At 60.3% G+C, this 14,065-nt stretch overlaps 2 protein-coding genes across 2 annotated transcripts; both read right to left on the minus strand.

Annotated features, from left to right (window-relative positions):
- Positions 1-1,253: 1,253 nt before the first annotated feature.
- LOC120388321 (galactoside alpha-(1,2)-fucosyltransferase 2-like) lies at positions 1,254-8,220 on the minus strand. Its single transcript, XM_039510096.1, has 2 exons — positions 8,170-8,220; positions 1,254-2,508 (listed from the first exon to the last, which is right to left on the minus strand). The coding sequence occupies exon 2, from the start codon at positions 2,471-2,473 to the stop codon at positions 1,439-1,441; it is 1,035 nt and encodes a 344-aa protein (XP_039366030.1). The 5' UTR covers positions 2,474-2,508; positions 8,170-8,220; the 3' UTR covers positions 1,254-1,438.
- Positions 8,221-10,747: 2,527 nt separating this feature from the next.
- Positions 10,748-12,946, minus strand: FGF21 (fibroblast growth factor 21). Its single transcript, XM_039510146.1, has 3 exons — positions 12,542-12,946; positions 12,000-12,103; positions 10,748-11,317 (listed from the first exon to the last, which is right to left on the minus strand). The coding sequence occupies exons 1-3, from the start codon at positions 12,780-12,782 to the stop codon at positions 11,015-11,017; spliced, it is 648 nt and encodes a 215-aa protein (XP_039366080.1). The 5' UTR covers positions 12,783-12,946; the 3' UTR covers positions 10,748-11,014.
- Positions 12,947-14,065: the final 1,119 nt, after the last annotated feature.

Below are 14,065 nucleotides of genomic sequence, written 5' to 3' on the forward strand. Positions count from 1 at the left end.
CAGTGCCCAGACCAGCCCTGACCCCTAGGGGAGAGCGCCCCTTGCTGGGATCCCCCTCTCCCTGCACCCCAGCGTGCTGCCGCCTCCGCAGTGTCCCAGGCCCTCGGCTGCGCGGGGAGGAGAGCGACAGGCCGACGGCCTGGGGGAGCCCAGGGAGCTGAGAGCTGCCTGTGAGCAGATCCTGGGCTTTGTAACGGCTGGAGCCTGGAGATCGAGAGATGGGGTGTATGGGGCTAGCTGGGGGCTATGGGGATAATGGGGGGTATCGGGGTGGCTAGTGGGGTATATGGGGTTTTTGGGGAGGCTCTGGGGGTAGCTAACTGGGGGCTATGGGGGTATGTTGGGGGCTATGGGGTTTTTGGGGAGGCTCTGGGGGTAGCTAACTGGGGGCTATGGCGGTATGTGGGGGGCTATGAGGTAGCAAGATGACAGATGACTGCAGGGGGTGGAGCTGGGTAGAGCTTGGTCACTTTGGCCACTAGGGGTCAGTGTCCCCCCCTCCATGGGATCCCCAGCCAAGGTTACCAGCTGGAGTGTCCTGAGCTCAGCCCCCCCCCCCGCCCCCCCACCTCCGGGGGGTCAATCTCGGCTCACTCCCACTCAGGGTGGGAAATGGGGTCAGGGCTGGGCTGGGCTAGCAGGGGGCTGCAGGTCAGGAGTGAGGGGCACCGGCAGGGCTGAGGGGGAGCCCAGGGCTGGGCTAGCAGGGGGCTGTGGGTCTGGAGTGAGGGGCACCGGCAGGGCTGGGGGGAGCCCAGGGCTGGGCTAGCAGGGCACCAGCAGAGCTGGGGCAGGGCTGGGCTAGCAGGGGCTGTGGGTCTGGAGTGAGTGCAGAGCCCCTATGGGCATATGAGGCCCAGCTGCAGCCCTGGCCAGCTGGGTGATGCTCAAATCCTCCCCCGCCAGCCTCAGGTGACGGGATCCTTCCTTCGCCCCTAGCGCCGCCCTGGGGCCCAGCCCTGCCTGCCAGGACCCCAGGCCTGTGCTCTGAGTGTGTCCCGGCACTGGGAGCCCATGTTGGGGGGCGAGGAGGGGCGAGGACATGGCTTCCCGGAGGGGTCCTGAGCCTGGCTAGCTCAACACTGAGTGATTTTATTTGTCTCTTGTAACAAAACCACATTCACAAAACAGCTCAGAGTCCTCGTCCTCCTGGCCAACCTCCACCGCCCCGGGCTAGCATCCCTGGTCGCCTGAACTCACCACGGGAACTGGGCCGAGAACCCAGGCGTCCTGGCTCCCAGCCCTCCCCTCTCTAACCACTAGGCAACACTCCCCTCCCAGAGCCAGGGAGAGAACCCAGGAGTCCTGGCCTCCATACGCCATCACTCTGAACATTACTATCAGATCAGTAGTAGGTCACTGGCTTGGGGATCCCAGGTGTCCAGTCCTGGGCAGATCGGCCACGCGACGGTGGGTGGATCCCATTGGCTGAGCTCCTTTAGCCAGATGTTCCACCCCGCAGCGGGGAGAGATTGGCATCGATCCCGATCCACTCGGGCAGGAAGGTGGCCGCAGGTTTGAATATCTCAAGGAAGGGAGAGTCGGGGAGGGTGTAGTTGGCCAAGTAGATGGTCTCCCCCCCAGCCAGGTAACCGGCCCAGATGCCAAAGGTCCCAATGGTCATGATCGTGTGGTTGCAATGGGCCAAGAGAGCAAAGTCCCTCCCCGGCGACGACTCCTTCCCGTCCCCCGAGAAATACACGTCCCCCCGCGAGGCGTCGATGTTCTCCCGGCACCACTCCATCCCGTTGCTGGTCACCACGAAGACCGGCTCCTGGTACTTGGCCCGGAAGTAGCCCATGGCCTTCTCCAGGTAGGCCTTGTCCGCCACCACCCCCTTCCATTTCTTGGTCATTACCCAGACGTAGTCCCCCCTCCGGACGTGGACACCCACGTAGGTCACGTTCCGGCGCTGCCCACGCAGCCCGGCCAGGTACCGGTTGGCCTCCTCCTTGACGTGGTCGTGGAAGGAGAATTCCTGGAGGATCTCCTGCCGGAGGTGGTGGTAGAAGGTCCAGGAGCAGGGGTAGCCCGTGAGCCAGACGTATTTCCCCTCGATGTGCCTGTACTCCTCTGACATCCAGTCGTGGAGCCCGTAGTTCCTCCATGGGAAACTCCAAGCCCCAAATCTGGAGAGCACGGGCAGGGTGATGCGGAAGAGCGGCGCCAGCTGCTGGTGCATCTCCGGGAGGATGTAGGCCTGGTGCCCGTTCATCTTGGCCAGGGCGTAGAGGGTGGCGTATTCCCCCATCTGGTTCCCCAGGCGCCCAGCAGAGTTCACGGTCCACATGCCCTGCTCCGTGCTGGAGGCAGATGGACTCTGCCCTGGGTCATTGAGCGAGGGGTTCCTCCACCCCAGGATGGGGAACTGGCTGTCCAGGCATAATAAGGCAGAGACCGTCAGGATAACCAGCAGGCAAAGGGTAATGAAGAGGGATGGCCGGAAAGAGACCCAGAAGTCCAATAGCTTCATGGCACCAAGAAGCAGAGGTCAGGAGAAGTCCTGCCCTGGGGGGAGAGGGAGAAAGAACTTTAGACCCTCATTGATTAGTCTAAGTATCCAAAAGCTGAGTAGACCCAGCAAAGAATCCTGTGGCACCTTATAGACTAACAGACGTTTTGCAGCATGAGCTTTCGTGGGTGAATACCCACTTCTTCGGATGCAAGAGTGGAAATGTCCAGGGGCAGGTATATATATGCAAGCAAGAAGCAAGCTAGAGATAACGAGGTTAGATCAATCAGGGGGGATGAGGCCCTGTTCCAGCAGCTGAGGTGTGAAAACCAAGGGAGGAGAAACTGTCGGTTTAGGATTAAACAAAGACTGTGAATGGCTTGCCAACTACAGAACCAGTTTCTCCTCCCTTGGTTTTCACACCTCAGCTGCTGGAACAGGGCCTCATCCTCCCTGATTGATCTAACCTCGTTATCTCTAGCTTGCTTCTTGCTTGCTTATATATACACCTGCCCCTGGAAATTTCCACTGCTTGCATCCGAAGAAGTGGGTATTCACCCACGAAAGCTCATGCTGCAAAACATCTGTTAGTCTATAAGGTGCCACAGGATTCTTTGCTGCTTCTACAGAACCAGACTAACACGGCTACCCCTCTGATACAAAAGCTTAGTGACCAGCTTCTGCCAGGATAAGAGCATCGGAGGATGGTTGGCGCGATGGGAAGGTGTGCTAGATAGCTGGGGGATGGGAACATGGGGAGGAGAGGTGGATGGGTGGGTTGGTATGGTAGGTACGATGGAAGGATGGAAGACAGGGAGGAAAAGTGGTGGATGGAAGGATGGGAAGATAGGGTGAGTGTGTGGATGAATGGGAAGGTAGGGAGGGTAGGTGGATGAATGGGTGGGAGGTTGGGTGGATGGATGGATGAATGGGTGGATGGGAAGTTAAGAAGAGTAGATAGGTGGATGGAGGGATAGACGGGTGGGTGGGTGGATGGGAAGCTGGGTGTGCGGACAGATGGGTGAGAAGGGAAGTTGGGTAGATTGATAGATGAATGGGTGGTTGGGTGGATGACTGGTAAGGTAGGGAGGGTGGATGGATGGATGGGAAGTGTGTGGGTGTGTGGATGGATTGGTGAGAAGATAGGGAGGGAAGGTAGGGATGGTGGATGGTTGGGTGGGTGGGTATATGAATGGGAAAGAGGGAGGGTAGATGGATGGATGGATGGATGGATGGGAAAATAGGGACTGTGGATGATTGTGCAGGTGGGTGGATGGATGGGAAGGTAGGGAGGGTGGGTGGATGGGTGGATGGATGTGAGGAAGGGAGGGTGGATGGATGGGTGCATGGCTGGGAAGGAGAGTGAGTGGATGGATGAGAGGGAAGGTAGGTAGACGGATGGATACCCCTCATGAAATTCATCCATCCACCCCCATATACACCCCCCTGCTCATCTCTCCCTCCACCTCCACCTAGTAACTGCACGCAAACAATGTTAACACAGAGTTCCCATTGCCTGGCAACACCTCGGCCCTTCCAGGATGTGGAGAGAGGCTAAATATCAACCTTTGGAAAACCAAGCGGAGAAGAATTTATGGAGCGCAGGCTTCTGAAAGCAAGGACATGCTGAAATACGGCTAGGGCCAGCCGAGCAAAGCTACCTTCACTCTGACCCCCTGCGGCTGGTAGCAGCCACTGAAAACTGCTCCGGGAGGTGTGGGTAGATAGATGGTTGGGTGTGGGGACAGCTGGATGGGTGGCCAGATAGCGGGTTGGGTGTGGAGATAGTTGTGTGGATAGATGGGTCGGTAGATAGATAAAGGGTTGGGTGTGGGTGGATGATGGATGGGTAGACAAATATAGGGTTGGGTATGGGGAAGGATGGATGGATGGATGGATGGATGGGAGGATAGAGGGCTGTGTAGGGGGATGGGTGGGTGGGTGGATGGGCAGATATAGGGGTGGGTTCAGGGAAAGATGGATGGACAGATGGATCAGCAGAGAGTTAGAGAGTTGGGTATGGGGCAGGATGGCTGGATGGATGGAAGGGTAGCTAGAGGGATGGTGACCTTGCACTCCGAATGTTTATGGAAATATGCTTATGAGGGTAAATATAATGGTAACTGGAATATGTTTTATGTTATGCAAAAGGTCTCCTGAAAAGTATCATTACAAAGCTTATACTCTGCTGAGCGTGGTCATCCTGTTTGCATGAATGTATCACTCTTGTGTCTGAAGCTAGAAATATGAAGGCCCTATTGTAACTATGCAAAGTGGGGGCCATTAACGGTGGATTGGAATCCTGATGGCTCCCATTGACTAGGACGATTGGTTGTGAATGGCTCTGTTCACTCGCAAACCTTAGAGCATAAGAACGGCCAGACTGGGTCAGACCAAAGGTCCATCTAGCCCCGTATCCTGTCTTCTGACAGTGGCCAGTGCCAGGTGCCCCAAAGAGAATGAACAGAACAGGGAATCATCCAGTGATCCATCCCCTGTCGCCCATTCCCAGCTTCTGGCAAACAGAAGCCAGGGACACCATCCCTGCCCATCCTGGCTAATAGCCATTGAGGGACCCGTCCTCCATGAACTTATCTAGTTCCTTTTTGAACCCTCTTATAGTCTTGGCCTTCACAGCCCTCCTGTGGCGAGGAGTTCCGCAGGTTGACTGTGCGCTGCGTGAAGAAATACTTCCTTTTGTTTGCTTTAAACCTGCTCCCTGTTCATTTCATTGGGTGACCCCCTAGTTCTTGTGTTATGGGAAGGAGTAAATAACACGTCCTGATTTACTTTCTCCGCACCAGTTATGATTTTATAGACCTCTATCATATCCCCCCTTATGTGCCTCTTTTCCAAGCGGAAAAGTCCCCGTCCGATTAATCTCTCCTCATACGGCAGCCGTTCCAGACCCCTATTCTCTTTCGTTGCCCTTTTCTGAACTTTTTCCAATTCCAATCTATCTTTTTCGAGATGGGGCGACCACATCTGCACTCATTTAAGGTGTCAAGAACCTTTGCCTCTGGCTCCGGTCCTGAGGTGACACATGTAGGTGACACAGGTACTTGTCGTGCGGGAAGGACGTAGGGGTCCCAAAGTAACTAATCAAGGAAAAAGCTGCGGACCCAAACGGGAAATTCTCTCCAGAGACAGACGCCCCCAACTTCCCACTGGTCTGCTGGTAATCAAGGGTTGCGGGGAGCGGAGAGGGGTTGAGGGAACACCTCAGAGGCAGGAAAGGAGCCAGGATAAACTGCTTCAAACTGGGGTTTGGCTAAAGCCAGCAAGTTCGCTGACAGGTACAAAGAGAAAGCCAGGAACCTGGAGGCACATTGTCAGATCCTGCCTGAGCATGTTGGAACATTCCCCATGAGGGCATCCTCCCGAGGGCTCCCCTGATCGCGTGCTGATAAATAGCTTGCTCGCGTGGGCTTGTCTGCACTGACAATTTATGGCGCTGCAACTTTCTCGCTCAGGGGGGTGAAAAACACGCACCCCCCCCGAGCGCAGCCAGTTTCAGCGCTGTTGAGTGCCAGTGGGAGGTCGGTTTTTACCTCTCTCCCAGCCCTCTGCCGTGACTACGCAAGCCACGTTAAAGCCATGCAGCCACGTTAAAGCTCAGTCGGAAGCCGTAACTGCTTCTTTTTAGGCCGCTTAGCATGCTGAGCGCAACCCCGTAAAGCCCCGTTTGGCCTTTGGATTTAATGCAGGACTTTATGACTCAGTTGGCATTTGGTGATTTGCCAATATGGTTAATCATTCCAACAGGGGAGCACAGGTAGGGGAGTAGCTGGGTGGAGCGGTGGGTAGCTAGACAGAAGGTTGGAATGGGGAAGGCTGGATGGGTGTGTGAAAGGAGAAGGAATTATATTGTAACACTCAAAAGGATTAAAGAAACGCTGCACGGACCTTTAAGCAGAAATAAGGAATGTTGAAATACAGGTGCCAGGAAGAGAAACATTAAGGCATAAGCAATGAATCCACTTAAGCTAATGGTGGAACATTAACCGGAGCTTGGTAAAAGTTAGGAAGGAAATTAACTATGTATCTAGCCTCCAGTAAACTTGTCACTTCCGCTTTCTTTGTCCTCTTGTTAAGTTTGCGCACTTTTAATCTGTATAAAACAAGGTAGTGTGGGTCCTGCCTGGTGCTCACGTTATCTGGGTGTCATTAGCAGAGCGCTGTGCTAATAAAACAGAGTGGTCTGACCAATTGCGAGTCCTGAGTCTGACTCTGACAGTGGGAAAGGGGAGACGAAGGGTGGGGTGTGGGGACAGATGGACGGAGGGGGCTGGAAATGGAGACATGAAAGGACAGATGGATGGATGAAGAGTTAGATAGACAGTTGTGGCTGGGGAAGGGTAGATGGAGAGGTGGATGGATGGAAGGTTGGGAATGGATGGATGGATGGGAATGGATGGATGGATGGAAGGATGGATGGATGGATGAGCATGGGAAAGGATGGCTAGGTGGGTAGATAGATGATTGGGGATGGGGAGGAATGGATGGATAGAAGGATGGGAGTGGATGGAAGGATGGAAGGATGGCAATGGATGGATGGATGGGTAGATAGAAGGTTGGGGATGGATGGATGGATGGAAGGATGGGAATGGATGGATGGATGGAAGGATGGATGGATGGATGAGCATGGGAAAGGATGGCTAGGTGGGTAGATAGATGATTGGGGATGGGGAGGAATGGATGGATAGAAGGATGGGAGTGGATGGAAGGATGGCAATGGATGGATGGATGGGTAGATAGAAGGTTGGGAATGGATGGATGGATGGATGGGAGTGGATGGGTAGATGAATGGATGGATAGATGGATGGATGGGTAGATAGAAAGATGAGCATGGGAAAGGATGGCTAGGTGGGTAGATAGATGATTGGGGATGGGGAGGAATGGATGGATGGAGGGGCCGATAGAAGGTTAGGAATAGATGGATGGATGGATGGAAGGTTGGGAATGGACGGATGGATGGATGGAAGGATGGGAGTGGATGGATGGATGGGTAGATAGAAGGATGGGGATGGATGAATGGATGGAAGGAAGGATGGGATTGGATGGATGGATGGGTAGATAGAAGGATGAGCATGGGAAAGCATGGATAGGTGGGTAGATAGAGGATTGGGGATGGGGAGGAATGGATGCATGGGGGACAGAAAGAAGGTTGGGGATGGCTAGACAGATGGACAGAAGGGTAGATAACATGTTCGGAATGGATGGATGCATGGAGGGCTGGATAGAGGGGTGGGGATCGATGGATAGACAAAGGGGTTGGGTCTGGGGAGGGAGGGATGGATGGATAGACAAAGGGGTTGGGTCTGGGGATGGATGGATGGAGGGGTAGACAGAGGGTTGGGTCTGGGGATGGATGGATGGATGGTTGGATGACTAGCTAGAGGGTTGGGTCTGGGGATGGACGGATGGAGGGGTAGACAGAGGGTTGGGTCTGGGGATGGATGGATGGATGGTTGGATGACTAGCTAGAGGGTTGGGTCTGGGGATGGACGGATGGATGGTTGGATGGATAGACAAAGGGGTTGGGTCTGGGGATGGATGGATGGATGGTTGGATGACTAGCTAGAGGGTTGGGGAGGGGGACGGGTAAGTGGGTGGATACAGGGCTGGGGGTGGAGCCAGCCAGCCAGCAGGGTCGGTATCTTTGGTCAGAGACAGGCCAGGACAGTTTCTAGGCAGGGGATCTCTCCCCTTCTTACCTTAGTGAGGTGGGCACCAGGGGCGGCCGCTCCCGCCCGCTCTCAGCTGGGCTTCCCGGTGCAGCTCCAGTTCCGGGGCCAGCTCCCTCTGACTCTGCGTCAGCCGATTGTTTCCTGTTTCGTGCTTATCAGTGTTTGATCATTAAACCAGCCACTGCCCCTGGGCCTGCCTAGCCCTGCCCAGCCCTGCCTGCTTCTCCCTGGAACCTGGCCCTGGGGCACGCTGGGGCTTGCCATGCCAGGCTCAGAGGGTAGGGCATTAGGTGTGGGAGTAGGTCTCTGCATAAAATAGGCAAGCCAGGACTCCTGGGTTCTCTCCCTGGCTCTGGGAGGGGAGTGGAGGGGAAGATGGGAGCCAGGACTCCTGGGTTCTCTCCCTGGCTCTGGGAGGGGAGTGGAGGGGAAGCTGGGAGCCAGGACTCCTGGATTCTCTACCCGGCTGTGGGAGGGGAGTGAGGTCTAGTGGTTAGAGCAGAGGCGCGGGTCTGGGAGCCCGGACGCCTGGCTTCCCTTGCTGACTTCGCTCTGCCTCGGGTGCTGCAGGTCTGATGGAGATTAAGGCGGTGAAGCCTGGTGTGATCCAGATGCAGGCAATGAAAATGCTCCTGTTCCTGTGCATGGATCCCAGTGGGCATCTGCATGGGGCGGTGAGTGGAAACCCGGCAGCAGCGGGGCAGGGAGGGAGTCTGGGGGGTCAGCTAGACGGGACAGGGGAACACAACCAACTAAAGGGTCCATCCAGCCCTGCATCGCTCCCCCTCCCTGCCATCCTGGCTCTGGTGGTTAGAGCTGGGGGCCTCTAGTGGTTAGAGCTGGGGGGCTGGGAGCCAGGACTCCTGGGTTCTCTCCCCAGCTCTGGGAGGGGCGTGGGGTCTACTGGTTAGAGCAGGCATGGGGGAGGAGCCCAAAGATTGACGTTACCCAGCACCGGACACTGGCTATTCCTGGAAGGCCCTGATGGAGCGGGACGCGCCAGGCCACAAGCTCCAGCTCCGGGCCGGCCACTTCGCGTTGTGCCGGGGGCACCCCGGTGTCTTCCGCGTGCAAACACGGAGCCGTTTCTGATCCACGGCCTGAGATTCTGGAGTGCGGGGACCGGACACGAGGGGGGGTGGTGTGTGGAGCCCCCCACCCCAGCAGGCGTCCCGGAGCCCCGGGAGCGGGGCCGCACCCCGGCATCGAATTGGAGTTCCCCAGCCTGCTCGGTTTACATGTAGTTTGGGCTTAGCTGAGCTGGAGAAACACCGGGGGGGGGGGGGGGGCAGCGGGGCAATTTGCCCCAGGCCCTGGGCCCCACAGGGTCGCCCACGGGGTCCTTCACTCGCTCCTGGAGCCTCGGAAAACACTTGCAGGGCCCGGGCCCCCGGAGGTCCTTCCCCCCCGGGACCCGCCGCTGAAGACCCCAGGCCCCCTGAATCCTCTGGGCGGCCCTGCGCTTTCCTCCCCGTGCGGCCGAGGGCCTGGGACACTGCGGAGGCGGCAGCAGGGGTGGAAGTGACACGCGCTGTCCCACCTGGCCCCTGGGTGTCAGCGCCTGGGGTGCAGGGAGAGGGGGCTCCCAGCAGGGGGCGCTCACCCCTAGGGGTCAGGCTGGTCACCCTAGCTGGGCTGTGGGGCGGGGACAGCAGGGGGTGTGGGGGTACAGGGTGGGGCTCAGCAGGGGCACTGGGCTGGGGCGGGGACTCAGCGGGGCGCTGGGCTGTGGGGAGAGGTGGGGGCTCAGCAGGGGCGCCGGAATGCAGGGAACAAGGTGTGGGGCTCGGCAGGGGCTGTGGGCTGGTGGCTGGTGGGGGGCTCAGCTGGGGGTGCTGGGCTGGAGGCTGGGTGTGGGGCTCAGCTGGGGGTGCTGGGCTGTGGGAGCGGGGTGGGGGCTCAGCAGGGGCACTGGGCTGGAGGCAGGGTGGGGCTCAGCTGGGGTGCTGGGCTGGGGAGCAGGGGAGCTCAGCAGGGGGCGCTGGGCTGGGGGGAGCAGGGGGAGCTCAGCAGGGGGCGCTGGGCTGCAGGGAGGGGATGGGGGGCTCAGCAGGGGGCGCTGGGCTGCAGGGAGGATGGGGGCTTAGCAGGGGTGCTGGGCTGGGGAGCGGGGGCTCAGCAGGGGCGCTGGGCTGCAGGAGGCAGGGTGGGGGCTCAGCAGGGGGCGCTGGGCTGCAGGAGGCAGGGTGGGGGGCTCAGCGGGGGGCGCGGGGCTGGGGCGAGTGGGGGGGGCTCAGCGGGGGGGGCTCTCCCCCGGCAGTCAGGTCTGGCCCCAATGCCCCAGGGCGGCGCTAGGGGGCGCTGGGCTGCATCACACGAGATGGGTCCCTGGACTCACTTTTAATCCTGCCCCCGGCCGCAGTCCCACCGGTTCGTCCTGCCCCCAACTCCCTTTTGCACCCCCTGAAATCGCAGCCCCCCCCCCACACACACAGAGACCAGGCCGCCTTTGGCCCACACAGCAGTTTATTCTGAAGCCATCGGCCACGAAGCCGCCACGGACCCCGCGCGAAAGAGCCGGTCCTGGAGCGATGCCCCAATAAATAACAGGAATCCCCCCCCCCCGGCGCCCGCCCGCCCCGGATTCCACAAACCCCGTCAATAAATAAACCCATCGGCACAATAAATAAGTTATTAAATACGTAGAAAAATAGGAACCAAATACGGCTGGTGGGAGTCGGCCCCGAGGACCGATGACGTTGCGCCTCCGGGACCAGTGTCTCCCTCAGGCGGCTCAGCGCCGGCGTCCATAGATCCTCGGTCCCAGAGCCGGGGAGAGAACCCAGGAGTCCTGGCTCCCAGCTCCGCCCTGCTCTAACCACTAGCCCCCACTCCCCTCCCAGCCGGGCAGGGGACCCAGGAGTCCAGGCTCTCAGAAGATGTAGCTGGGGCTCAGGACGCGGGAGAGGCGACCCATCATGCTCAGGGGGTCGGAGGACTCCACATCCAGCGGCGGGTCGCCGTAGAAGTCGTATTCCAGCAGGACGGGCTCCACCGGCACCCGGCTGACCATGGGCAGGAAGTGGAAGAGACGGGGGGCCGGGCGCCCTCGGCCGGGGGGCCCCTCCGCCGGCCGCAGGCTGACGGGGACCTTGTGGCTCTCGGAGAAGTACAGGTTGTAACCGTCCCGCTGCACCTTCTCGCGGAAATTACAGGCCTCCTCCGAGTAGGAGCTCTGCGGGGGGGAGGGATTATGGGGGCGCAGGTGAGCAGCTGTGTCTGAGGCCCCCCCGGGCTCTAACCACTAGACCCCACTCCCCTCCCGGAGCCCAGGGAAGAACCCAGGAGTCCTGGCTCCCAGCCCCCTCTGCTCTAACCACCAGACCACACTCCCCTCCCAGAGCCCAGGGAAGAACCCAGGAGTCCTGGCTCCCAGCCTCCCTGCTCTAACCACTAGACCCCACTCCCCTCCCGGAGCCCAGGGAAGAACCCAGTAGTCCTGGCTCCCAGCCCCCTCTGCTCTAACCACCAGACCACACTCCCCTCCCAGAGCCCAGGGAAGAACCCAGGAGTCCTGGCTCCCAGCCTCCCTGCTCTAACCACTAGACCCCACTCCCCTCCCAGAGCCAGGGAGAGAACCCAGGAGTTCTGGCTCCCAGCCTCCCCTGCTCTAACCACTAGACCCCACTCCCCTCCCCACCCTCCCCTCCCAGAGCCAGGGAGAGAACCCAGGAGTCCTGGCTCCAAGTCCCCCCTGCTCTAACCACTAGCTCCCCCTCCCCTCCCAGAGCCAGGATGGCAGGGAGGGGGAGCGATGCAGGGCTGGATGGGCCCTTTAGTTGGTTGTGTTCCCCTGTCCCGTCTAGCTGACCCCCCAGACCCTCTCCCTGCCCCGCTGCTGCCGGGTTTCCACTCACCGCCCCATGCAGATGCCCACTGGGATCCATGCACAGGAACAGGAGCGTTTTCATCGCCTGCATCCGGATAACACCAGGCTTCACCGCCTTAATCTCCATCAGACCTGCAGCACCCGAGGCAGAGCGAAGTCAGCAAGGGAAGCCAGGCGTCCGGGCTCCCAGACCCGCGCCTCTGCTCTAACTACTAGACCTCACTCCCCTCCCAGAGCCGGGGAGAGAACCCAGGAGTCCTGGCTCCCATCTCCCCCTCCACTCCCCTCTCAGAGCTGGGGAGAGAACCCAGGAGTCCTGGCTCCCAGCCCCTCCCGCTGTAACCACTATACCCCACTCCCCTCCCAGAGCCAGGGAGAGAACCCAGGAGTCCTGGCTCCCATCTCCCCCTCTACTCCCCTCCCAGAGCTGGGGAGAGAACCCAGGAGTCCTGGCTCCCAGCCCCTACCGCTGTAACCACTAGACCCCACTCCCCTCCCAGAACCAGGGAGAGAACCCAGGAGTCCTGGCTCCCAGCCCCCCCCCATTGCCGTCACCCCACTGGTACTCACTGTAGGGGGTCTGGTCGGGGGCCCCGCGCACCTCGCCCTGCGGGGTGATCTCCAGGTACAGCTGCGTGTGGGCGTTGGCCGTGTACAGGTGTCGGAGCCGAACTTGCCCGTCGAACTGGTACAGGGGGCTGGAGTTCTGCAGGGGGGCAGCCTGGGAGGGCGCCGGGGGCCGGGTCCCCCACATCAGGGCAGCCAGCAGCAGCCAGGACTCCGCCGGGACGGGGGTCGAGCCACCCCACATGCTGAGGGCTGACAGGCGGTGCCGGGTCCGAGCCCAAACCGGGGCGAGAACCCAGGCGTCCTGGCGCCCCCCTGCTCTAACCACTAGACCTCGCTCCCCTCCCGGAGCCGGAGAGGGAACCCAGGAGTCCGGCAGTAGCAATGCTCCAGCACAGTCCAGGGGGGTGGGGGGGTTTCCTTGGCAGGTCTGCGCGGGGGGACGTGCGAGGGGTCCTGGCCCGTCTCTGGCAGATCGTCGGTCCCGTTATTCTGAGCCTGGCGGGGCCCCTGGGCGCCTATTTATCCCCCCGGCAGGTCCCCCCCACCCCCCCGCCTGAGTCATGGGACCGCTCCGGTCAGTGACTCGCCGCGGCGGCCACATGAAAAGAACCTGATGCAACGAGGGGAAAGGGGGAAGCCTCCATCCGCCCATCCTCCCATCCCTCCCCCTGGGGGTCCCCAACCCCCCATCGGGGGTCCCCAGCCCCCGGAGTCCCTCCCTCACTGGGGGTCCCCAGCCCCCGGAGTCCCCAGCCCCCATCTGGGCTCCCCAGAGTCCCCATCCCCATCCCTCCCCCAGGGTCCCCAATCCCCCATCTGGGGTCCCCAGCCCCCTGGGGTCCCCATGTCTCCATCCCTCCAGGATCCCCGGCCCTCCCTTCAGGATCTCCAGCCCCCACCCTGCCATCCCGCATCCCTCCAGGACCCCCCCCAGGGTCCCTTGTACTCCCGTTCTGCCCTCCCCCTAGGGTCACCAGCTCCCCCATCCCTCTGGGGTGCCCCCCAAACCCCCCTCCAGGGTGCCCATCCCCCCATCTCTCCAGGGTCCCCATCCCCTATTCCCTCTGGGGTCCCCCAACACCCTGACACCCCTGCTGCCAGATATCCATCCGCACCGCCCCCTGCTGTTTTGGGGGTTCACCCCCCACCCATCCCTGTGGGACCAGAGCTCTTAGGGGGAAGGGGAAAATGGGGGTCCAGAGGTCAGAGAATAGGCGTGTGTCGGGGAGCCAGGACGCCTGGGTTCCCCCCGTGGCTCGGGGAGGGGGAAGAGGATCTGGTGGTTAGAGTTGGGGGGCCAGGACTCCTGGGTTTGTGCATCACCCTCCCCTTTGCCCCAGTCACTCACTCAGGCCTGTGGCTGTGCCCAGCCTCGGGGCACGTGGGCGCGATGATTTCATCCCCGGGGAATTGGGACTTTGGGCCAAAAGTGCTCACCCAGAACGGGCCGGGCCCCGCGCTGGGGGTGTCCCTGGCGCCCCCTGCTGGAGGGGCCGGGCCCTGCGCTGGGTGTGTCCCTGGCGC

The sequence above is a fragment of the Mauremys reevesii genome, linkage group 22, assembly GCF_016161935.1.
Source record: "Mauremys reevesii isolate NIE-2019 linkage group 22, ASM1616193v1, whole genome shotgun sequence".
NCBI classification, from domain to species: domain Eukaryota; kingdom Metazoa; phylum Chordata; order Testudines; family Geoemydidae; genus Mauremys; species Mauremys reevesii.